Source organism: Schistocerca americana, chromosome 4 (genome assembly GCF_021461395.2).
Source record: "Schistocerca americana isolate TAMUIC-IGC-003095 chromosome 4, iqSchAmer2.1, whole genome shotgun sequence".
Classification (NCBI taxonomy): domain Eukaryota; kingdom Metazoa; phylum Arthropoda; class Insecta; order Orthoptera; family Acrididae; genus Schistocerca; species Schistocerca americana.
In genome coordinates this window covers 313,444,911-313,471,121 of record NC_060122.1, presented here as the reverse complement: position 1 = coordinate 313,471,121, position 26,211 = coordinate 313,444,911, and the positions used below count along the sequence as shown (strand labels likewise).

The following is a 26,211-nucleotide window of genomic DNA, read 5'->3' as shown; positions in this document are numbered from 1 at the left end:
AGGCTAAAGGCACAGGTGGCCTGGATAGTGACCTTAGATCGTTAATTGATCTCATACCCACTTTGATACACTACTAATAGACTGCTCAGTTCACGCATATGAAATGAACTGTTAAAGGGAAGGATAAGTGAACTTACCTGAAGAAATACGATATAAAAGTATTGAATTAAGGGCAGCAGAAATCAGTTAGTAAAACTACTTGGGGGCTACATTAACGACGCTCATTGAAAATGGCTCAGTGTGTCTGAATTTATAGCGAAAGAAAATGTCTCTTTGTATGTCATAATGTGTATTAAAGTGAACGAGTTCATTGTTGAGGCGCTTTCCACATTTTACATGCAAGTATTGTTGAGAGACACGTTTAACACGAAAATCAAATTTAGAGTTATTAAAACTTAACTGATGTGGCAAAACAAGATTTGCACTACTGTTATCTTCGAGAAAACAGGCTTCCCTAGAAGCGATTTGTAATGGTCACAGTTTATAACATGGCAATTCTTTGATATGTACTGTAGTTCTTATTGCAAATCGTATGTAGTTAATTAATTTCATGGTTTCAGAATATTCACTCTGCAGTATAAGAACTATCTATTAATGGTTTTCTCCTCTAATTTACCTAATATTCTTCACTCGGCTTGTCCGCTCCAACTGTTAGCATGCAATACTAGTATGAACAGCTCAACCTTGATCAATCAGATTAGACACTGTGTTGAACAGTAAAATGCACTGAGGTGACAAAAGCCACGGGGTAGCCATATACGCAGGCACAGATGGCAGAAGTATGACGTACACAAGGTATAACAGGGCAGTGCATTGGTGGAGCTGTCATTTATACTCAGGTGACTCATGCGAAAAGGTTTCCGACATGATTATGTCCGCGCAACGGGAATTAACGGACTTTTAAGGTGGTACGGTAATTGGAGATAGACGCATGGAGCATTGCTTCTCAGAAATTGTTAGCGATGACCCAAAGTGTCAAGAGTGTGCTGAGAATACCAAATTTCAAGCACTACCTCTCACCACGGACAACACATTGGCCAACGGCCTTCACTGAACGACTGAGAGCTGCGGCATTTGCGTAGAGATGTCAGTTCTAATAGACAAGCAACACTGTGTGAAATAACAGCAGAGATCAATGTGGACGCATGAGGAACGTATTCGTTTGGACAGTGCGGCGAAATTTGGCGTTAATGCGCTATGGCAGCAGACGACTGACGCGAGTGTCTCTGCTAAGAGCACGTCGCCTGCAGTGCCTTTCCTGGCCTAAAGGCCATATTGGTTGTACCCTACAACACTGGAAAGTCATGGTCTGGTCATATGTGTCCCGATTTCAGTCGGCAGGAGCTGTTGGTAGGGTTCGAGTGTGGCGCAGACCCCATGAAGCCATGGACCCAAGTTGTCAACAAGGAACTGCGCAAGATGTGGTGCTTGGTATGAAGTGTACTAGATCCTCTGGTCGAACTAAACCTGTCATTGACTGGAAATGTTCATATTAGGAAATTCATAGATTCTGTGTTACCAAACAACGATGGAATTTTTATGGAAGACAATGCGTTATGTGACAGGGTCACAACGGTTCGCGATTGGTTTGAAGAACATTGTGGATAATTAGAGAGAATGATCTGGCCACCCTTATCGCTCGACATGAGTCTCATCGAACATTAACGGGACGTAATCGAGGGACAGTTCGTGCACTGAATCCAGCATCGGCAATACTTTCGCAGTTATGGACGGCTATAGAGACAGTATGGCTCAGTATTTGTGCAGGGGACTTGCAACGGCATGTTAACTTCTTGCCACATCCATTTGCTGCACCACGCTGGGCAAAAGGAGGTCGGACACATTTTAGGAGATATTCCATGACTTTTGTGACCTTCGTGCATTCTATAATTACTAATTATTTTACTTGTAATATTCATATATTTCCTGTACGTGACATTCTCTCATGAATGATAATTTTATCAACACTTTGCACGCACTCTGACGCCGTCTGTTGTTGCTCCCTTCGCTTCTGTCATCGAACTCACACTGACTTGGAGTCTTTTCAGCCGGCTACAGTAACAAAGTTGTAAACTGCTGGAGACAGCATTCAGAGGTGTGGCTGAGATGTACCTTCCAGGTAAGGGACATTTAAAGACATATCGCTACATCAAAAAATAGTTACTGTAGACTACCTATATTTCCGGAATACGTTTGTCTAGGTAGCATATTTACGTGATTAACATTGCAAGATCACAGGTTAATGTAAGTGCGAGATAATCGATTGAAAATCCGGAATGCTGGTACATTAATAACAGGTCTACGCGCCAGTATGTCGAATGTAAGCATGCAAACGTGCGTGCATTGTGTGGTACAGGTGACGGGTGCAGCTTTTGAGTTGGAGTTCAATACCTGTTGCACTTGGTACTTCAGTACCGTGAGGTCAACGCTGTTTGTCTTTTGATGATGTGCCCTATTGGAGACAAATCTGGCGATCAAGCAGGCCAAGCTATACCTCGACACTGTGTAGAGCATCTTGCGTTACAACAGCGGTATGTGAGTGAGCGTTATCCTTCGGGAAAACACCCATTGGAATGTTGTTTACGAATAGAAGCACAGCAGGTCGAATCGCCAGTTCTGCAGTGAGAGTGCGTGGGACAACCACAAGAGTGCTCCTGCTGTCATACGGAATCTCAGCCCAGACAATAACACCGACTGCAGGTCCTGTGTGTCTAGTATGCAGACACGTTAGTTGCAGACCCTCAACTCGCCTCCTTCCAACCAATACTCGGCCGTCGCTGGTACCGAAGCAGAACCAGCCTACATCGAAAGACCTCTCGCTTGACACCACTAAAGTCCAAAATGAATGTGGTTTGGGGTTAGTCGAATGCACGCTTACGCTCAGTGAAAGAGGGGTAAAAATAAGCGAACACGTGTCACGGCTTATCCATAAATATTCGACCGTTTCCGAGAAAATAGCGATCAAAATTTTGGCCGTATTTTTACCCTTTTTAGCACACGTTAATTTGAACTGAAGGACCAACACAGTGATTTGGGACGAGGCTTCACTTTTTTGTGCCCCGTGTTCTAAGCCCGATTTTACTTTACTCTGTTTTGTTTATCTATTCATGTTCGTAGAAGGTTACTACAAAAAATTTTCATAATAAGTTAAGGGATATAAGGCCGTTAAATTAATCGTTAACTTATAGCTGCGTCACAATAAGTGTCATACAGCGTTCATGTAATGCATGAGTGTGTATGGTATTTTCAGGCGTTACAATCTTTTTAAATTCTCATACTCTTATATTTCATTCTTAAATCAATTCCTACACTAATACTTGCATTTTCTTCTTATCTTTGTTCTTGAGGAAGATTCGGTGCATTCCCTTGGATGGTACCGATCGTAGAACCATTCTAAACACACATATTCTAAACACCATGAGAATCGCGTGAAGAAAGTTTTGCCACAGTGACTTTACTTCGTATGAATCTCATTTGAAGTTAAAATCGCTAAAGATTTCGCTGCAAACCACGCATAACTGACCATTTTTCCGAAAACTGTCGCCTCCAATTAATTATGAGTCACGAGACGCTACAGGAGCTTCGCCGAAAACAATTTCAAATAATTTTCTCATTTATTTGTATTTTTTTAAATTCGTTCACCAGGCAGAAAGTTGGTAGACGAATAACGACAACGTTATTTCAACATACATTGGAGAAGCTTCGAGTAGTGCTCTTCTACGGACATGGATAGATAAATGAAAAACAAAAACAGTAACAATATGCGGGCTTCGAACACAGGATGCAAAACTCGAAGCCGCGAGGCTGGCCACTGTGCCACCTCTACGGTCGAAAATGTCCCACCCTCAAAAAACACATATCGTACTTCGAAAACCTTGACCGTCATTTTCTCAGAAATGTTCGAGATCTGCGGATAAGCTGAGACAGGTGTTCACTTATTTTGATCCCTCTTTCGCAGAGCGAAATTTCTGGGCTTGTATTAAAGGATTACATACTTACTAATCAACACAATACATTTACTAAAATGCAGAGAAAGTAATGGAAAAGATTGTACGTGGGGAAAGTTAGCATTGATTTGGGGATACAGTGACCGACCTATACTTCCACAACTCTCAAGTACCATTCCATTGTTGTCAATGTTTAAAAAACACAATGAAACTTTGGCCACCAGAAATAAATAATGTGATCTGAACTTTTCTTAAGCGCTTTATTAAGCCACATTGAAGAAAAAACCTAGTATGAACCAAAATAAAACCGTGTGTTCCATAATCAAAATCATTAACATAATGAAAGATAGTAGGATGAAGTACCACATATATAACTCCAAATTTAGTTGAGTATAATACTTTCGATGTCATCCATCTTAAACCTAAATCCTCATTTCAACACATCCGGTGCAGTCAGAACTAAAGTTACGTGTTCTTTATTTATCGAGTCAATATCTGACACTTGTGGCCAAACTTCATTTTTTGTTTTGGAGATATTTCGCGCATTTCTTGTTTCGGAGATATTTGACATCACTAGAGCGTTTTAGTTTGCCAATATTAATTACTTTTTCTAGTACAACATTGAACAGTAAGGGTGACAGTTCCTCTCCCAGTCTTTCTGTTCACAATAAATTCTTCTGATGTATGAAACAAATCTACCAATTGATCGCATGTCTTCTGACGTCTACAAATCTGATCATCGATCGTCTCCCTTGCGCGTTTGTAAGAAACAATTAAAAGTAAAATATTTATTGCCATGGTGGAACTATAAAAATTAGGCACAAAATTTGCGAGGAAGAATGTCCCGCTCCGACATAAGTATAACTCACTAAAAGCGAATTATAGTTCTAAAAGAGCTTCGAAAAGTTATTTTAAACCAAACAGATGTGCTGAGAGAATAAAATAAAATGTGTTACCATGGAAGTTTTGGAAACAAATCTTTATTTGCGGCCACATAACAAACGTAAATCTGAACGAATTAAATGCATATGAAAGAAATTAAAAATAAAGATATCATTTTCGCTTTAGATTCTAGATGCAAACCAGTGCAGTAGTATTACGCTTGTCACATGTACTGGGTTTCATTTGATCAACTACTGATGTGGATAAGGAGCAAAGCATAACCTAGTTTATTGTGGAGTTTAAAAACGATACTGAACGCAAAGGGAACACATTGTCCCAGAATGAGATTTTTCACTCGACAGCGGAGTGTGCGCTGATATGAAACTTCCAGGCAGATTAAAACTGTGTGCTCGACCGAGACTCGAACTCGGGACCTATGCCTTTTCGCGAGCAAGAGCTCTACCATCTGAGCCACCGAGTCTCGGTCGGGCATACAGTTTTAATCTGCCAGGAAGTTTCGGAACACATTATCGTTTGGTAAACAAAGTAAAGTAGCCATTGTAATGAACGATTGAAACAATGGCAATGATAATACTCTCACATACAGTCTTATCGACATTCGTATTATTCTGGAGACTTCGATTTTGCTGTTGTGCAGGAGGCCTACTGGAAATTCACAAAATCTTGCATGTGACTTCAATGTCCTGTGTATTTAATTGTGTATATTACTACTCTAGTAGCACCTGCTCCATAAAATCAAATTATACTTGCGAAAATACAATGATATTCGTAAATGCTTCCTCATACTGCATCAATTGCTTCGATAACAGTTGTCAAAACATCAAAGTGTTCCGCAGCGATTTGTCCGATATCAACGCTATCTCGTAGGTCTCTTGATAACACAAGGGTAGACAAAAGCATTTAAAGCGCTGGTCCAATGCATCCGAAATGATTCAGGCCAACATGGAGCAGTCAACAGGTGTAAAGATTGCCGTTCTGGTAAGTGAGGTTGACCTGACTTGATCAGACATAATACGGCTGTGTTATCGTTTCACGATACATTGCAAGCTCTGTTAACAACTAGGCCATTAGAGTTAGAACAGTTGCAGAGTTACGTTAACATAAGGGAAGGAAGTTCTAGAATTTATCAGAGCAACTGTGGTAACAATCACGTAGACTGTTGTTGAGGAAAATATGATGAGATGGTAATACGGGCCTATGGCTGTTAACGCCATATCCGTTAATAATAATAATTTAGATACTGTATAATTTGCCGCACAGAGCACTCGGTCATTATCTAATGGATTGCTCCTTGCTCCTGTAAAAAACTTCATTGGTTCCCTAACATAATTTCTTGGGCATGAAAAGTTAGTTTGCATCTAATATGATTACAGCATAATGTTGCTTAAGCTTTCCTGTTGCTTTTCACACCAGCAATTATTATATCTAATGGTTCAAATGGTTCAAATGGCTCTGAGCACTATGGGACTTAATATCTGAGGTCATCAGTCCCCTAGAACTTAGAACTACTTAAACCTAACTAACCTGACATCACACACATCCATACCCGAGGCAGGATTCGAACCTGCGACCGTACCGGTCGCGCGGTTCCAGACTAAAGCACCTAGAACGGCTCGGCCACACCGGCTGACTTCATCTAATGCTGCTAACTTTTTTGTTGACAGCCAGAACTAATATTTATAGTAGTGTGATAGAAAATTTGGCAGCATTTGGTTTCAGACACTTTTAGGGAAGAGACTGTTGAACTAAATCAGTTGGAGCAGGCAGACGAGTTACATCATGCAAGATGGCATGTTGATTAATGAAAGCATCAGTGCAAAAATAGTCATTTCCTTGTACTTACCTTTAGTACACAAAATATTAGTTCAGTGTTATATTCCACAGATCAGACTTCATTGTCTGATATGCATAAAAATGATGTTATAGTCCATTTTCATTTCGGTAATGCGATTATAACTAACACTTTTTCTGTATTTAAAACTACCATTCTCATCTCAGCGTGGTTACTCAGTACCATACAAACTTGGTTCACTTGAATGTCCAACTAGCACAATGTGAAAGATTTCTTTTATGTTCCGATTCAGCGCACAACAATGAAAATTTTTTTCACTGTAAATTAATAATAGATTAAATAATAACTGAGTTCCCAGTAATTATGACGTACAGAAAACAATACATGCTGCACAAATTAAATGTGTATCTGTCAGCATGTTCATGTGATGTGAATGTTATGCTGACAACATGTACTGGGGCCACTGAAACTCCAACATAGTGTCAGGGCAGTAAACAGAGTATCCAAAGTTCTACACTTTAAACGTTGGTGATACCAACTAAAATAATCTAAAAACCTGAATAGAAGCTCTTCTAGACGAAACACCGACCGGAAACGCAAAAAAGATAAATATTATGTTCACAAATGTCATGGATTTGTCGATCTCAGAATTTACATTCAACCTAGGGAATAAGAGAACTAATTACATCTAACTTTGCTTAAATATATTCAGTGTTTTGTATTTCATCGCAAAGAAATTTTAGTGTGTCAAAAATGAAACGTAATTTAGTCCATGTACATTGCTCGTCATATACAAGCTAGGTAATATATTTTTCCCAATGAACAGTAGTATTAAGTTATGGGAACAACACATTGCGTATCATTTCAGTAACCGAACCATGAGCCACACTGAAACTGCTGCGGGCTGTTATGGAACACGGTGTAGAGCTCACGCCATTCTCTGTTGCAGCTGCTGTGTGCCGCCCACGCCAGCGCGGCTCTCGGCAAGCTGCCATGGTGGCTCAGACACGACCAACGGGGGGTCTGCACAGCGGCTAGCGAGATTATCTGCAGTGACGACTGTTCACAGGTGAGTTCGCTGTTTCCGACGGTGTGGTGATGGGTAAGGCTCACTCTCTTTCAAAGGGGCGGCCACTTCAGTTGCCTGTGATCTGCTGCTCTGTGTGCTCCACCAGTTACGAGTGGCCATCTCGGTAGTTTATGCGGCGACACTGTTGCTTCTGAACTTCTTTATTATTCAAGTTCGTAGATGTAATGACATAACACATTTGTATGATCGTTAGTAGACTAGCTAGCTGTTGCTAAGTTCAGCAACATAAGCAATTTGTGCGATGTACAGCTGTCGAACTGTACCTACCTTGTCGAGCGATGGCCGTTGAGGGGCCTACACACGAGCAACGCTACGCAGCGCATGGGAAAATCGCAGTAATCGGTCGATGATCGCTGGTCAAATAGAAACCCTACGCAATCTGACGGACTGCATGCGATTCGTGCTTGAAGTATAGCAATACTGCATGCACGAACAGCACGGCTGGTAGTAGCGGTACGTGGCAATAAGCTCGCGACGCGTTTCTCCATTTATCAAGCATGTTTCTACAGTTTTGCTTTGTTTCGGTTTGGACACATTGAGAAATAAATTTACGTTCTAATTTATAGTTATCATGAGACCACGGCTACTCTGAAAAGTGAAGTGGAACGTGGAGTTGCCTTTTATATTGAGGAGTAATACCAAATATAGCCTCCGATTTTGCAGTTGTTAGCATTTTGAAGCTTGTGCTGTAGAAGTGAATTGACGTGAAGCTCATAGTAATAGTTCCAATACAGTGGGATCTGTGTCATGATTTTGTGTTATTTAATAAATAATTATTTGCATTATTAAAGTTTCTAACTTCTAAACAGAATGACACATGTGCCTACCGTAATAAACGGAAGACCTACGGCTATAATAAAACTGGATCGTGTGCACATTCGACTTCATGTGGTCTCCTAATTTCAGGTCGAATAAGTCGTAATATTAGAACGGTCAGACTGATATCGGGTCCTATAACTATAATGGGTGTACAGCTGACCTCATTGGTTCCTTTCACGCCCAACAAACTGTACCATCTGCAGGGGTCCTCACCTGCAAACATACAAGTTGCAATCAATTGTGGCCCTTCCTGACATGGACACACGTGGGCTAACGATGCACTAATAGCCATAGATGAGCGAGTACGTACTTGGAGCATTACCGCGAATGAACGCCTGTTACACCCCGTACTAAATACCAGTACAGATAGTACAATTTACCAGTCCCAATGTCAGGCGGCCTCCTACACACACATTAAAATTTATCAGACCAGATATTAGGGACAATATGTATCTCTTTCATCATAGGTGTATAATAATTTGATGTAATAATAATCTCAATTTCTGTGGTTTTGCATTGATGATGTAATGCCAAAAACATGAAAAAGAGGTGAACGCACACAATACTTAACAGAGCATTGACGTAGACCAATCGCATGGTGCGTAAACAACATAATGAAATTGACAGTACTGTGACCCCTGTTGTAGCTGCCTATTGCATTCCCTTGCCTTTGTGTGGTCAAGAAGACGTCCAAAGACGCTAACAACATTCTGTAAGGGGTAGTCAAATGAAAGTGAGACGGATGGAATAAAAGTAAGTAAACGTTTACTATTACAAAAGTAACTGCTATAACTGTTAATAGACTTACTGCACTTACAGATAAGACGTCAGTACCTTCATGGAAAATTGTTGCATTTGCCTGCGGAACCATGATTGTGTCTAGGCGTGCATCTCTGCGTCCGAAGGACATAGAAGGCCACGAATATCTTTATTCATGGCTCCTAAAATGTGGAAATCACGTGGATAAAGTTAGAGACTGTGTGGAATATGTGTGAGAGCTCCCCAGCGAAACTTTTGTTCTGTAGTCAAAACAAAAATCTGTTTCCAATACGACACAGATATTTTGCTGGGAAGTCGTGATGTATACCTACAGGCAGTCCATATTTGAAGTTCCAGCTTCAAAACGCTGTAGAAAGAGAACATCTGTTCAGAATAACGTCAGATCTAAATAGTATGTTACTGACGTCGTGAAATAAACACAAACACACATGAAGATTTAAAGAAAATTTTACCAATAGATGGGGCTGTAAACGTCTTAATGTAAATAGGGTCGTCTACAAATTACAAATGAATCGCAATACGATGGCTGTGGCTTGAATTGCGCATTATACCATCCGAACTGATCAACATGCATGACTGCACAGGTTCGGCAGGCAACAGTTGCGGCACTGCTAGTTAGGTAAGCTCATCCGTCACGGTAATGTCCCACCACATAGGATAGAAAAAATCAGTTTTTAATTGTCCAGGGGCCAAAAAACGCCTAAAAACCAAATTACACCGATTTCTAACTGTCGTGAGTCCGGTGCAAGACATGTTCAGTATGCTGTCGACCGTTTTCTGCCACAAGCTGAAATCGAGAAGCAGCGTGTTCCACAACATATTGCAGTGTGTTTGGGGTCACGTTCAGTATGCGTTGCGCAATAGGCCTACGTGCCTCCAATTCAGCTACGTTCGTAATTGGAACACTGAACACCACAGCCTTCAGATAACCCCACAGCCAAAAGTAACACGATTGAGATCTGATGATACGGACGGCCAGACTGTAGGGAAATCACGGCTGATAACTATAGGATTTTGGGAGTGCCTCTGCAGCAGTCCCTTCTCTGGCTATGCAACTTGCGGAGGAGTGTCATCTTGCATAAAAATTATCCTACCCACACACCTTCGCTGTTGGAGAGCTGGAATGACTTTGGTGCGCAAAAGACCCTCGAGGTGTCTACCAGTGACGATATGGGTAACAGGACCCGCAGGACACATCTCTTCAAAAAAAGTCGGCCCTACGAAAAACGATTTAGTCGACCCGCTCCATACAGTCACGTTTGCAGAGTGAAGTGGTACGGGTTGACGTGCGTGCAAATTTCCCGTTGTCCACATTCTGCAGTCCTGCATATTGACGTGTTCTTGGAGACAGAAATGGCTTCCTCAGTCCACAGAATGTTCCACGGCCATGCGAACATGTAATTCAAGAGCGAAAGTTTGTCATCTTGGCTAGTCAACAGGAAGTCACTCCTGAACACGAGTAATTTTGTATGGGCAGTGATGCAACGTATTTCGTGCGATTTTGTATACCGTGCCCTCGAAGGCGCGTCCAGTGTTCGGGGAACTTCCCGTGCGTGGCATGTTTTGCACACCACCTCCCGTCCCGTCCTGTAGTGCGGTGGCCAAATGTTCGAGAGACGTCGAATGAACTGCCTTCCTCCCTCTATCACACTGCATTACAAAAAGAAGCTGTCTTTTCGAAGTTTGTAGTCACTTTCTCCAGACCTTCAGCAGGCATCAAACTAATGCCTTTTTTCATTCTGTTGACTGTCCAGAACCTCTGCATGGCTACTAGCGCACAGTCACCGTTCTTGTAAAAGAGCTGTACCAGCATCGCGCGGTCCTTTATGGATGCAGTCATGATGGGCTCCGCTCATCTGTTGGTATGGATGTTCTGGAGCTTATAGCGACCTGTATTGGTCAATTTTTTGTAATTTTTTCCCATGATGTTTCCGTATGCGCGAATAATATGCTATTCAAATTTGACGTTATTTTGAGCAACGTTTCTCTTTCTACAGCGTTTTGATACTGGAAGTTTAATTATGGACACCTTACACTTCAAGTCATTAGCCGACAGAATTTCATGGACGGCTTGAAACCAGTACCATTCTGAACGCTTGAAATGCGGCAACAACTGCCATTCTCTGTTCTCTTTACAAAAAGAAATAAACGCAATGTCATATATATATTGTCTGATCTTTCAGACACGTCCGAAAGAACTGACACTTTTTGATCTAAAGCTACTGTGAATTAAGACACAGTGGAATTACAAACAATGGCTGCAAGCGGACACTGATGTAAATCAACTGGAAAACTTGAAAATTTGTGCCGGACGGGGATACGAAGTCGGGGTCTCCTACTTAGCAGGCAGATGCGCTTTCCTCTGCGCTAGCCACACACAATGGTCGTCGTGAGTACATAGACTGCTTCAGCATGCCTCCCAACAGACCTAGATACCCACATACTACAAATGTAGTGCCTCCTTGCCCATTATTCTCATTACTCGCGACATTTTGCCGATTCCCGTAACAGAGCCCGATGCGCATCTGCACTGATAAAATCATTGGTCATTCTCGCCTCAGTTACACAAACACACGTGCGCGCGAGTGTGTGAGTGTGAGAGAGATATCAGTGCTGAACTCTTACGGGAATCAGCGAAATGTCTCAGGAAATGAGGATGATAGTCAAAGGGCACTATATTAGTGTTGTGCGATAAGTTGGGAATTCGGGCCTGACGGTAGGTATGCTAAGGGTCGTCCGTGCGGTTCAGAGGACACCTGTGTCCGGATGGCGCAGTGGTCCGAGCATCCAAGTACTGAGCTTGAGCTGGAGACCTGTGTTCGGATCCCTGCCCGGCACGAATTTTCGACTTTCTCCATTGATTTAAATCAAGGCCGACTAGCAAACAACGTCTGTATTTCCTTTGTCTTCTAAAAGCAGTTTCGTTGTGCAGGTATTGGAATTTGTGTGTGTATAAAACTAAAAAAAAATAGGAGTTCTTATTTTCTTATTTTTCTACATGTATTCGAAGTACGTTGCTGTGTTTGTGCAGGTGCTGGTGTGTTTGGGGGATGGTTCAGGCGGCTTCTACGCCACGGTGGTGGCAGTATGCGACTCCAGCGCGGATCAGAAGTGCAGCGCAGAGCAGGCTGCTTGCGTCGCGTCAGCGGACTCTGAGTGCCACTCTTCCCTGCCCGGCGAGGACTTCACGTGCCACGGCATCGGATCCTTCCCTGACCCGTACGACTGCCAGACGTACCACATCTGCACCGAGGTCAACGCAGGTTCTCAACCCGAATCGTGCTCCGGAACTACAGCGTACAATCCTCTGCAAGCAGACTGCAGGTGAGCATATATTTACTGCTCCAAGAATACCTCTCCTTCCCAGAATATTTTGTAAGACTCATTTCGGTGTGAGGGCGACCTTTTGTATTCTTTGTTGGGGTCTTTAGTCCGAGTATGGGTTTGATGAAACTCTTCATGATACTATTCTTTTCTCTGCAAGGCTTCTCGTTTCTGCATGGCTGCTGAAGCCTACATCCATTTGAACGTCTTTACTGCCCTCCTACTAAAATTTTTATCTCCAGTCTTCCATCCGTTACTAATCTGGCGATTAACTGATGCCTCAGTATGTGTTCAATAACCTGTTCCTTTCTTTTATTCAGGTTATGCACTATATTTATTATCTCAATTCAGTTCAGTAGCTCCTCTATGGTTATGTGATGTACCCATCGAATCTGTGGCACTATTCTCTAGCCTCACATTTCGAAATCCACTAGTCACCTCTTACTTGAATTGCTTATCGTTGACGTTATTTCCCTATAAGGCTACTCTGCAGACTAATTCCTTCAGAAAAGGCCTCCAAAGTCGAACAAGTGCAGTTATAAGTTATCTTAGTAAATAAACGAGATAAGATTATGTTAATGTGTAGCTGTTTGCTTTACTTCTAGATTGTCTCTTTGTACATGTATGTCTCTTTATGAATGTAAGCTGTTGCATACCAAAAATTCCATTCATAGAGAAGAAATATGTGCATAAGTTAACCTCACGTTCAGTTAAGAACTAAGTCTGTGTTCGAGAGTGAGAAGCAAATCTGACTTCCTTCCTTCTTCTTCTTCTTTTTTTTTAAGAGACTCTGTACTTAAATGAGAATAATTAAATTCAGTGCTGTTAATTGACCCTGTGAAGCAACTGAAAACGTTGAGATACCACTCTTGTAGAAAAAGGAGAAAAGGTGTGTCTCAAATTCTGAGTTGCTGCTAACTATAGATAATTGTGGTAGTGCTATACGATCTCTTAAACATACGCTCTGAAAACTTGGTTCTCCTAAAATTTATCTCTCATAAAAAGGAATGTTCATCAGCTAATGGGACCTTCAAATGACGTGTGATAATCTGAGTTACTGTCTAGATAAAATTTCTTCTCAAGAATCTGTATTAAAAAAGAAGAACATCTCATAAAAGTTCTTTATTTCGTTTACAAAATTTCACCACTTGAAGCCTTAGAAAGCTGTAAGGAAATATTGAATTAATAACGTCATGTCAACAATGGGAAAATACAAAAAGTAGCTTAATATGAAAGGTTATTCTAACACAAAATGATTAAATTCTTTTTGTCTTTTCAAATCCATTAACACTGACTGTGAAATAACTTTATAAAATAGCCAATCCTGTTGGAGGAACAACCGCAAATGAACATTATACTAGAGGTTGAAAATACCGCTACAGTTGTAAAGTTCTTTTGATTATCATACGTCCACTGCTGCGCTCTGGGGTCACAGCACCAAGTTACGGCACCTGAAGATGGGCGTATAAGAGCGCGAAACCGGTCGTGTGATAATAAATAGAACGTTACAGTTGTAGCGGTGGTTTCAATCTCTAATTTAAAAAATAGCAAGAAATTCTTGATTTGGATGTCTGTGTTGAACCAAGAATGCCTAACAAAATGCTGCCTCAATAAAGTAAAATACGTTCATTCGTTACCTTAAATACCTGTCTTCTCAAAATAAATCTATCTTAGTAAATCCATATCATTCAATGCATAATGATAATATTCCGTTTACGATAATAATATATTCCATCAGATCAATAAAATGACTCCCAGGGGCACCATCGCTTCTGACGAGTCTAATCCTTTCACAGTTACTTCATATGTTGTAAAGCCCTCGCACAACTGTCTCACGAAGCGGAACCGAGAATGTTATGCCAGGAGTTCGCAAACGCGTGATATTTTTGCCACGTTATCCAATTATGAAGTGCTTCACAATAATAAACTGTTACGTTGCGAGGCGGTAACCGTTATCTTCCGAGGAGTCAATTATTTCGTCCTCACTGATGATGGTAAGTGGGTGGAAGATGGCCAAACGGTCTGTCGCCTTAATAAACTGGACAGGCAAGAAAAACATTACTTGTCGCAAGTTCACTTTCAACCTCTGGTCGAAGAAACACTACACTTTTGACAACTTGTGACAGCCGTGGCTAGCTATAAGCAGAGGACCAATCGTTCGTGCGCCTAGGTGCAGAGAATGTTTGTCGGTAGGGCTAGCTATCGACAGCTCTATGTAAAGTTCGGCACCAACTAGTGACACGGAAGTAAACCCTACTGGAAGTAATCCTGAACTAGAAGACTGGTGTACAGGTGCCCGCTGCTTGTAGAACCGTCCTGGATGTTTTCATTGGTCGGCGGACTGGAGTTTCTTCGTTGGTAGCGATGTCCAAAGCGCTGCTCGTGGCGCCCGCAGGAAACTTAAGAGTCGCCGACTCCGGCAATATCGAGAAGTTACAATGCTTCAGAAACCAACCAATGAACCGCGATACTACACGTACTCTCAAACCATACGAAAATATTTGTATCGTCCCGCAGTGTAACATAGCTTAAAGCTTCTATGACATTTGGCTCAGTCAAAAGTAAAACCCCAGCAGCAAACATGCATTGTCCAACATAGAACTCTTCCTAGAACAAGCCATGTTGGCGTGTTATACACTCAAGGTTGAGTTGTAATTAAAGAGCCGCTTTCACCTCCCAAAGCACAGGATAATAGGACAACTTAGTCCCGAAACTTGTCGTATAAAAGTATCACACATTTGACGACTTGTGGCGTAATACTCTCGGTACTGAAGTATACGCAAGTCTTAGAAGGCCGTGTACTGCCATTCCTTTGTTCTCTTTGTACCGCATTTGACATTTCTCTCATTAATTTCATGTACAATAGTAAAAGCGTGCACACATCGAAAATACTGCAGTTATTGCAGTAGGAAGAATTGGCCATTTGCTAAAGTATTGTACAGAAGCCATACTAAAAGGCATGCTCCGATACGGCAACTGAGAAGACGCCTGTGTCATTGCTTCCCAGGATCCTACAATGCCCTTGTTTAGTGAACTATGTGAATACACGGATTGTCCGTTGATGCTGCTTTTGCAAGGGGCTCTAATTTTCATTCACATTAAGTAAAAGTATACAAAAAGGAAATTTTGCGATTCAGAGACACTGTAGTAGTTGGAAACAGGACACTATCATAGCTCAATTGCATGACAAGGAAGGAAAACAGCCGACGACTTCTCTAAATAATAGTACATTTAAATAATTCAAAGCAGTTATTTGTGCACTGCTCATTTCCCCACGTTGACGCATCTCACTACGACGATTCCATACAAGAGACTGGCACTCACTCACTCTCTCTCTCTCTCTCTCTCTCTCTCTCTCTCTCTTTACTTCACTGGAGAGTGAAACGCCATCTGGTACTAGTTCTAGACCACCTGCACCTCTCCAAAGCGAGCTAGGAGTTCTTTAAGAGCGGACAATTAACATTTTTTTAGTGAGTGCTCTTAGAAGTGGATAGAATTCTTATACTCTCGGTGGCGCATATTTCAGTGGAATGGAATCAGTGGCAAGTTTCAACTTTTGAGCTGTCCTTTATATTGTGGTTGGGTATCTACATCGATAGGCTTCTGTTGCATTTAGCGAAGAAGAATATCTTGTTTCAGTTCTTCTTGTGACTACATTCGGTAATGAATTATTGTGTGTTGCACGTAGCCGGAATCGAGTAATTATTTCTTTAATTTCATAAGATAACACTTTTTTTCAATTTATTGCCATATTAGAGCAAATTTTTACGAAAAAGCGTTCATTTTTCAGTGGCGTGTGTTGAGTATTTTTTCACAAGCACCACTCACTTTCACTTATTTCGTACACGTAATTTCGAGGTACAGCTCCTTACTTTGTCGTTGGTGGTTATCCACTATTTTCCGGTTCTACTTGGACTATTGTGAACTGTTTTGGTGATATCATTTGCCCTTGCCTGACTCTTTGATCATTTCTGAATTCACTATTTCAACCCAGGCCAAGAGAAGCATCAGTATTAAAGTAAACGTTGTTGCGGTTATAGTCTTCAGCTCAAAGACTGGTTTGATATGTTTTTCGAACTTAGTCTCTCTTTTGCAAGCCTCTTGATCCCTGCATAGCTATTGCTATTAACATCCACTGGAACAATCAGACATGTCGCCTAAATATTGTTCCCCTTTGGACACTAAGAACCGGTGATACACTCGTGGACTGTTCAATCGAGGAATATATTGTTCCAGTTTTGGTGAGATGTTTTGTGTTGCATACATTCTTTAAATTCCTTTGCATTTACAGGTGCTATTATTCTATTTATTGCTCGAAAAGTTTTGTAAGTCTAATTTGTCATTCCTTTCGGAATGTTCTAGCCACTCTTGACAGTTGAAATGTAGGAAGTATAATTTGCATTTGAAGTAAAGTACATGTACGCACCAAATTGGAAATGTACTACATATTGAGTTTTGGTTCATATTTGTTAATTGCACGTATGGCCAATCAGTTGTGACATGCCCCTCGTCTGCAACATACCGAGCAATCGAAACTGAAAATTACCGATATCGTTGCAGGTGACTTACAGCAAAGGGCTACGGCAAAAGAACCGACGAGGATGCGGTTATAAACGTCGTATAGCACGAAACAAATAAATAACACATTATTATTTGACACTGTCAAATCGGAAGGCTGGCGATCTGTTACGATAAAATGTGTGGATAAAAACCATACGTCAGAATCGCTAAAATTTCAGTACTGATGACCAGTTTCAGCTCTTTGACGAGCCACCTCCATATTAATGAAAATTATTGCTTAACTCAATGTCTGAACTCCAAGAAATACGCATCGTCTTAATCTTTTGAGCTGTATCGGTCTTGTTGTCACGTACACAGCAAAGAGAGTCGGCATTATCACATAGTTTAAAACGTTAGGCATACACACAATTTTAAAATAAAAAACAGTTATTATGTTTACTTAATAATGACAATAATGGCATTCCTGCAGGTATGCTGGATGATGTAAACAAAGCCGATCGAGATATGTAGAAAGGGAGGAGAAAGGAAAATTATGCTTCAATGTTTCGTGGACGAAGATGTTAGAGACGGTGCAGAAATTCGGTGTGGGGTAACATGGGGATTGAACTATATTATTTTCAAGGGAATCGTCATGCCATTTGGTAAAGCTGTTTAGAGAGACCATGGGAAATCTACAACTGGATGACAGATGCGGCATTCAACAACGGTTTTTCCAAATGTAGGTCCACTGTAGTTAATATTCTTCTGTCACGCTTGATATGAAAAAAGGAATAGTGCTAGAAGATGATGGTCTATTCGTGAAAATTATTACAAGTGGAAGAATAATAAAACATAATGAACTTACAAAATTGATTGCACAATGAGTGCCGAGGAAGACAATTCACGAAAAATTCGCAACAACAGCACAGGAAGAAACGTAGGCTTTTAATCAAACGAACAAACTCCCTTAAAATGTTGATACAGCTGACCAATATTAACAACTTTTGGGGCACTTCAATAGAATGTGTGATTAGATAACGAATTAGTGATTCCTAAATGAGTAACATCAAAAGCCTTTCCACGTGTAAAATTTTTTCTGGTGTAATGCAGCATTTGTTACAGTATTCGCCATACCTACAGGTAACTGCAGTTTCATAATCTCTGAATTATGCTTCTGATGTGATGTGGTCCGTAACTCATTTAAATCAAATCTTGCTCTATGTTGACAGCCTGACGACATCCGACCGAGTCTGCACGGAAGGCCCCATCACGCCTTGTACGCAGCTGGGACAGGTGGGCATTGTCCCAGAGAACCCAGCCATTTACTACATCTGCATACAGAAGGGAGATGGCATGTCTCCGGAAATGTACAGGTGTCCTGGCAGTCAGATCTTCGACGTTGCCACTGCTGCGTAAGTATCCATAACATTTAAGAGACCGAAACATAGTCCCTTGGTATTCAGTTTGGCGTTAATCACTCTTGTTGTGTACTGTTGAAGTACATAAAATCTACAATGTAAACAATGTGTCATTTTTTGGCAAAGATGGTGGCAATGTTATAACCGATCTTTTTTCACTTGTTGGTAGAGAGGACTTTAGAAGCAAATTTGACTATAAGCATTTGTTGAGGAACCACCACAGATTCATTCAGGAAAGTCACGCTTGAGCTACGCATGGGATTAAAATCGTCCGGAAAGTTTGCTTCATAATGCTGGTTACAGCCCTTACTGCTCAATATTCACCGAGGTCACAAAAGTCATGGGATACCTCGTAATATCGCATCGGGCCTCCTTTTTCCCCGTGTAGCGCAGCAACTCGACATGCATGGACTCAACAAGTCGTTGGAAGTTCTCTTCAGAAATACTGAGCCTTGTTATCGCTGCAGTATAGCCGTCCAAAATTGCGAAAGTGACCGGTGCAGTATTTTGTGCACGAACTATCTTCTCGATTATGACCCATAACTGTTCGATGGGTCGCGAAATCATTCCCTTGAACTGTCCAGAAAGTTCTTCAAACCAATCGCGAGCACTTGTGACCCACTGAGATGGCGCACTGTCGTCTATACAAATTCTACTGATGTTTGGGAACATGAAGACCATGAATGACTTCAAATGGTCTCCAATCAGCCGAATATAACTATTTCCAGTCAAAGATCGGTTCCGATGGACCCCAAGACTCAGTCCACTCCATGTAAACACAGCCAACACAGTTACGCAGTCACCACCAGCTTGCACAATGTCTTGTTCAAAATCCATGGCATCGTGGGTCCTGCACCACGGTCGAATCCTACAGTCAACTCTTACCGACTGAAATCGGCAATCATCTGACCATACCACGGTTTTTCAGTCGTCTGGGGTCCAACCGACATGGTCAGGAGCCCAGTGCAGGAGATGCAGGCGATGTCTTCCTGTTAGCAAAGGCACTCGAGCGTCATTAGCTGCCGTAGCCCATTAAAGCCCAATTTCGCTGCCCTGTCCAGAAGGATAAGTTCGTCGTACGTCCTATGTTGATTTCTGAGGATATTTCATGCAGTGTTGCTTGTCTGTTAGTACTGCCAGTTCCATGCAAAACCTGCCACTCTCGACCGTTAAGTAAAAACCGTCGGTCACTACGTTGTCCGTGACGAGAGGTAATGCCTGAAATTTGGTGTTCTCAGCACACTCTTGACGCTGTGGATCTCGGAATATTGAAGTCCCTAATGATTTCCTAAATGGAACGTACCATGCGTCGAGCTGCTACTACCATTCAGCAATCAAAGTCTGTTAATTCACGTCGTGCGGCCACAATCACGTCGAAAAACTTATCACATGAATCACCTGAGTACAAATGACAATTTTGCCAGTGAATTCCCCTTTTACACCTTGTGTATGCGATACTACTGACAGCTGTATAAGTCCATATCGCTATCCCAGGACTTGTGATATGTCAATCTACACTGTGTGGAAAAACAGAGGCATCCATAAGGGAGGGAGAAAAACAAGTTAAACTTTATAGGTTGATATGGTATGTGATGTTATTTCGGTCGCAGGTTCGAATCCTGTCTCGGGCATGGATGTGTGTGATGTCCATAGGTTAGTTAGGTTTAAGTAGTTCTAAGTTCTAGGGGATTGATAACCTCAGATGGTAAGTCCCATAGTGCTCAGAGCCATTTGAACCATTTTTGTTATTTCCGTGATTACTAAATCGAGTTACATCTACAAAGAACTTGGCAACATGACCCGAACTGACGTCGAATTCCCTCTGGCCTGGGTTAATTCACTGATCCGTTGGAGTAAGGTGTCGTAAAGCCATTGTATTCTCTCCCGAGGCAAGCTGACCAACGGTCTTGGTATCCTGGGTACTGCCGATGGGACGGACGTCGGATTCTTCCCTCAAAAGTTGTGTGGTGGGTAAACCTGTGAATCGTGATGACCATGGGAATAGCCGGCCAGTATGGCCGAACGGTTCTAGGCGCTTCAGTCCGGAACCACGCGACCACTACGGTCGCAGGTTCGAATCCTGCCCCGCGCATGGATGTGTGTGATGTCCTTAGCTTAGTTAGGTTTAAGTAGTTATAAGTTCTAGGGGACTGATGACCTCAGATGTTAAGTCCCATAGTGCTCAGAGCCATTTGAACCATTTGAACCATGGGAATAACTCAGCATCACGCAGCCAGTTCATATAGACATCCGCCGAGTGTGGACATTCATTGTCCTTGAAAAGTGGCGCCAAGATACTGTCACTTGACAGGTAACACATGAGGTCCGTGTCGCACTACTCTGTCGTCACAGTTCCCTCAGTTACCACTAGCCGTGGTCTGAAGTCATACCCAAAGGCCTCCCACAGCATGACGGCAGGTGTATCTCCGTTGCGCCTTTCCTATTCTTCCGAAGAGTCAGATCTCTCCTCAGATCGCCGTCATACTCGCCGACGATGGACCTCCGGGGTATTGTGAAACCACGGTATATCGCTGCACACTATGCGACGTCATTCGTCAGCAATCTATGCCCATCGCTCACTGCAAACCACTAAATATGCAGCCATTTGCGCTGTGGTGTCAACAGCAGCAGACGCATCGGAGGCTAATTCCGTAGTCCGGCTGCTGCCCATTGCTTGTACTCTGATGGCAGGCACAGATGTGAACTGGTTGCGATGTAGTTTGTGCACAATAGCGCGATCCTCCCTTGTGGTGGTCGCATACTGTCGACGGGGATCTTGCAGGTGCGTCTCCCTGCCCGCACGTTCCTATGCAGCCCAATGTCGGGCCCCTGTCACACCGGAACGCCACACAAATCTGATTATTGAGTGAACCAACAAGCCGGCCAAACGGAGACAAACAATGAGGACCCTTTGAAACTCTCCCCAGTTATGATAACGCAGTCTCATTCGAGTAACTTGCATCTCCGTTTCTTCTTAGTCATCCCTCAGCTTCTGACGCTGTTCGTGCCCTTTATACAACCTACCAAATCTCACTGCAGTGATAAAGACGAATTACACAATTGCCTTGTCATGACCTCTCACACAGAATGGCAACGCTAATCAGTTACATACCCTTTGATGATGTGTAACGATCACGAAGGTACGTTGACATCTGACAATGTCTTCTGTATGCTTCATTGATGGCATAGAATGCGCCTCGCTAACAGAGTTCATTTGTACAGTCATTGAAGGTCCTCTACTGAATGATGTCGTGATTTAGTTGTTATTTGAAATATTATATTTGTTGCAGTAGTATATAATATTTGTTTTGAATTATTTTCGATTTTGTCTGCCATCTTTTTGTGACTGGGTACGCATTTCCGCAAGGTGCAGGGTGGTACAGTATTTATCGGACTGACTGTTCGACAGTTGTCTATTTTTTAATTAGTCTGTGGAAAACAAATGATCCAAAAATTGATGGCTCTATGCGCACAACAACCAACTCGCTAAATGTCTTGCCATCCCATCCAATATGAAATTTCCACACTATATTTAATTATGGGAACGTCAAACCACGTAATAAGAAAAGTAAAATACAAATATTCTCAAACTTTTAATTGAAAATCCAGTAGCTCTTGTACAGCAAAGTGGTGGATTCCTTCCGTGTGAACTGCGGCTATGTAAAAAATGCGTGCCATGAGCGTCTCTGACTGTCACTGTTATAAATTACTACTCTGACCTTGGGCGATGCGAGCAACAAATCTTCAAATAAATTAAAAGGATTTGTGAATTTTTTTTTTTTAATTAGTGGTAAGTTCCTATGGGACCAAACTGCTGAGGTCTTCGGTCCCTAGGCTTACACACTACTTACTCTAACTTAAATTAACTTACGCTAAGAACAACACACACACCCATGCCCGATGGACGACTTGGACCTCCAGCGGGGGGAGCCGCGCGAACCGTGGCAAGGCGCCTCAAACCACACGGTTACCCCGCGCGGCGGCTTCCTGGGATATTATAATAATTTCTATTGCAATTACTATTATTCTTCCCTTCTATCTCCCTTGTCTCTGTGTGTGTGTGTTTCCTCTTTTATACGTTTCTTGGTTCAAGCACTTCTGTTGTCAAAATAGTTGAACATAGGCTCTACATGAGTGGTTCCCTACCTTTCTGAGACCGTTACATGAGTACAATCAGGTATTAACTGGTGCCTCACCCCCTCTCGGCCCCCCCTGCATTCAAGCACCTAACTGAACTTAAGAATCAAAAAGAATTTTCTTTGAATATTTTCATTTTTAAAATGATAGAAGATAAATGATATTTAGTTTCTGTAGGTGTTTTATTAAACCTTCAACTAATGAGTCAATGAGTAATGACGGGGCGTGAGTCGTGCTTGGGCAGCTCAGTTGGTAGAGTACTTGCCCGCGAAAGGCAAAGGTTCCGATTTCGAGTCTCGTTACGGCACACAGTTTTGATCTGCCAGGAAGTTTCATATCGGCGCACACTCCGCTGCAGAGTGAAAATCCCATTATGTATGTAGTTTTATCTTGAGACTAAAATTAAATAATTATCTACTCACCAGTTGCAAAAATTTTATTTTTGTTTCTTAAGAAAGAATGTTTCGCCCAACTGCTTTTAGGTATGTGCAGTAGTGTGCAATAGCAACATTTATTATAATTTTGAGTCGTTAGGTTTATTAATGATGTGCTTTGTAGGAACTCATTAGAAGTATTATTTATAGCTATCTTCTACGTGCATTCATTGCCTCTTCTGTTAGCACTTCTGGACTCAAACTTACTTGCGTAAAGGTTTCTGTTGTACTGCATTATACTACAGTTTTAGCAGTGAACTTGAAACTGCTGTAGCCACACAACAGCTCTGTACCAACATACTTTGGTGTTATATTTAGAAGAAGTGCATCATGATCTTTCTTTTTTTCGATTCTGTTCATCGTTTGTACCGAGATGTTCCGTATATAAACTCTTTTATGACGTACTGAATCTGTAAAAATACGTTATCGCTGTGAATATAGTATCGTTGCCTCTGTTTCAGAAAACACCACTTTGATATATTGAGTAGCATTTGAAACGTTAGGGGTGTTATGACTCTACCGCCGCTGTAGATAGTGCATAACTGAGTTTTGTGCTGTGTGACGAAGTAACAGTTAGCTGAAGCACTCACTTAGGCAGCGACGTATGTGAGCGCTGTTCAGTTTGTGTATGCTCCAGCACACAGATCTCCACGTTCTCTGTGTCGACATTATAGCTTTACTTTTGCAGGTGTGTTGACCCCGCTTTGAAGTAGATGCGACCGTAAACGGTAGGGCAGCCATCGGCAAGAAACCACGACCCAGATTCCAAGCACGCAACATGATGACGTGATGAAGTATGTCGATCGAGTGGATTCGCACTGCATGCAGTGTTGATTTATCTCACATCTCATACCCATTGGGCCTATGATTCGCTCGTATGAAGCACTTTCGTCTGAACAAGTGCTATATTTATTTAATTGTATCTTTTAGTTACTAATTTCACGAGAGCATATTATTTGAAGTCTAGAGACTAAAGTGTTTCATTATTTTTATATTTATCTTGGCTGTGTTCATCAATGTTGCAATAAAATTTAAGAAATCAACAATATTGTGTCGTGCTTTATTTTCACATACCGGAAACTGATTACGTTTGTGGAAACGGAACCTATCGTAAAAAAGTAATTAACCAGTTCGGGAAATTTAATTTCAACAGCAATTATGATCAGACAGAAATGATTAATGGTGAATGCAAGGTAGTACAACAGACACTTCCAAAATTACATTGCTGTCCATTAAAATCGTATCACCGTAACGCATGCAATACATATCGAAACAGAATGAAGTGTTCTACGTCGTTGTATTTCGACAGCTCAACCATACGATGTTGGTGGAAGTAACATCACCTTTGTTCTACATATAGGAAAAGATTACACAGTGGGCTTACTGTACCGAAAATACGTTTTAATGTTGGTCGGTTGGGAGAAAATAGTGTTTTGTCTTACACAAGAAGGAGAAACGTTTATCAGCACCTCCTGGAACCCATCAGTGGATAGCGTGTGGCTTATCAAGACTATCGTTCCGGGATACTGCTGCTCAGGTAGTACTGCTGCTAGAATAAGTGTCAAGGTACAAGTGTCATTGAAACAAGGAATCGATGGGTTCAGCAGAACCATACACAACATCATGCAAATCTCAATAGTTTGAGAGCACAGAAAGGAAATCTTATTTATGGCTCTTATATAAAGAAACACCAGCTGTCACTTTCGAGGTCACCCACACCCCTCCCCAGGAGAAAAGAGCCATTGTTCTCTTTATATAAATAAACCCATAGCTGTTTGTACTATCCTCATAATGAAATAAAATGATATTACTGCTATGTTTAGACAAGTCTAATTTAATACTCAAATGTAAACAAACTGCTCACTTGGCTGTGGCTCTCTGTAAACAATGACTTCACTGGGCCCTGGTCATGCATAAACAAACCACAAATTTGTGTTCTGAAGTTATGATTAGCAAGTGTATTTTATGATCCTATGACCCTATTGTAAATGAACTCTGCGCCAGTGCTCTTATCGACTCCCAAAGAACCATTTGATTACTTTCCATTAGCCACCTCCTCCCCTCTCATCCCTCCCACTCCCTTTCCCCTGCTCCTTCTTTTCTAGGCGAATTGCGTGGTGTACAAATGTCATGTTGAGTTGAATTAACATAATTTACAAACCAAAAATGATCTCAGACACTTCGAGTGTACAGGTTGTATGTAAAAATTGTGGTCCATTATCCTATCAGCTGAATTGCTATAAGTTAATAATATCATCACTATCCAATGGCATATTCTGGAATGTATGAGTACCATTAAGGTATTTTGGGGCTATTTTCTCCCAATATTCTAAACACCCACTTTTCCTGACCATCATCCAAAGACACACACAGATACAAGATTTTTAATATTACGAGAGTGCATTATTTAAACGGTGTGTCATTAAGGCTGCTGTGCTAAAAGATGTTTAACAATTGTTGACTATTATAACTTTTAGAAAACACATGAGGAAATTGTCGCTGCATTATTAAAGTGTTAAAAACATTGGCCTAATAAACAGATGCCTGCATGAGTAATGGCATTTATTTAGGAGCGATATCTCGCATTAAGAATTTACTGAAACTAGTATTTTAATAAATATACGCCATACAGTTTCATTGCTAAGTAGGTGTTTGAGGATGTAGAGTTAACACTACCCACAGAAACGAAAGTATATATTGTGCTTTCCTTATCGATCTTACTAAATGTCCTGATATACCTACTACTGACTAAATAGTATGGTATTAAGATTTTATTTATAACTGATTGGTGCCGATGGACACTTTTTGTATTAATAAATTTTATTTTCATGAAGATGGACCCAATGTGAGACGCGTAACTACACGGTAATGGACAATGCTAAAAAACTTCACTGCAAATTTTGATCAAAATCGATATTTATAGGAGATTCTCTTAGCATTTACGATAGCATTCTCTGTTGTAGGTAAGCAAAAATTATTGCGACCATTTACCCCATACATCTCTACTTCACAAAAAATTTAGGTCATCTACTTTGCTGGTAGTAAAATCTTGTTTCGAAAATCTTCG

General features: G+C 41.4%; 1 protein-coding gene across 1 annotated transcript; it reads left to right on the top strand.

Moving 5' to 3' along the window:
• The first annotated feature begins 5,778 nt into the window (after window positions 1-5,778).
• On the top strand, window positions 5,779-24,190 carry LOC124614051. The gene is made up of 5 exons (XM_047142885.1): window positions 5,779-5,828; window positions 7,592-7,711; window positions 12,363-12,655; window positions 18,385-18,567; window positions 23,833-24,190. Exons 1-5 carry the CDS (start codon window positions 5,793-5,795, stop codon window positions 23,855-23,857), a joined length of 657 nt encoding a protein of 218 aa, XP_046998841.1. The 5' UTR covers window positions 5,779-5,792; the 3' UTR covers window positions 23,858-24,190.
• The last annotated feature ends 2,021 nt before the right edge of the window (window positions 24,191-26,211 follow it).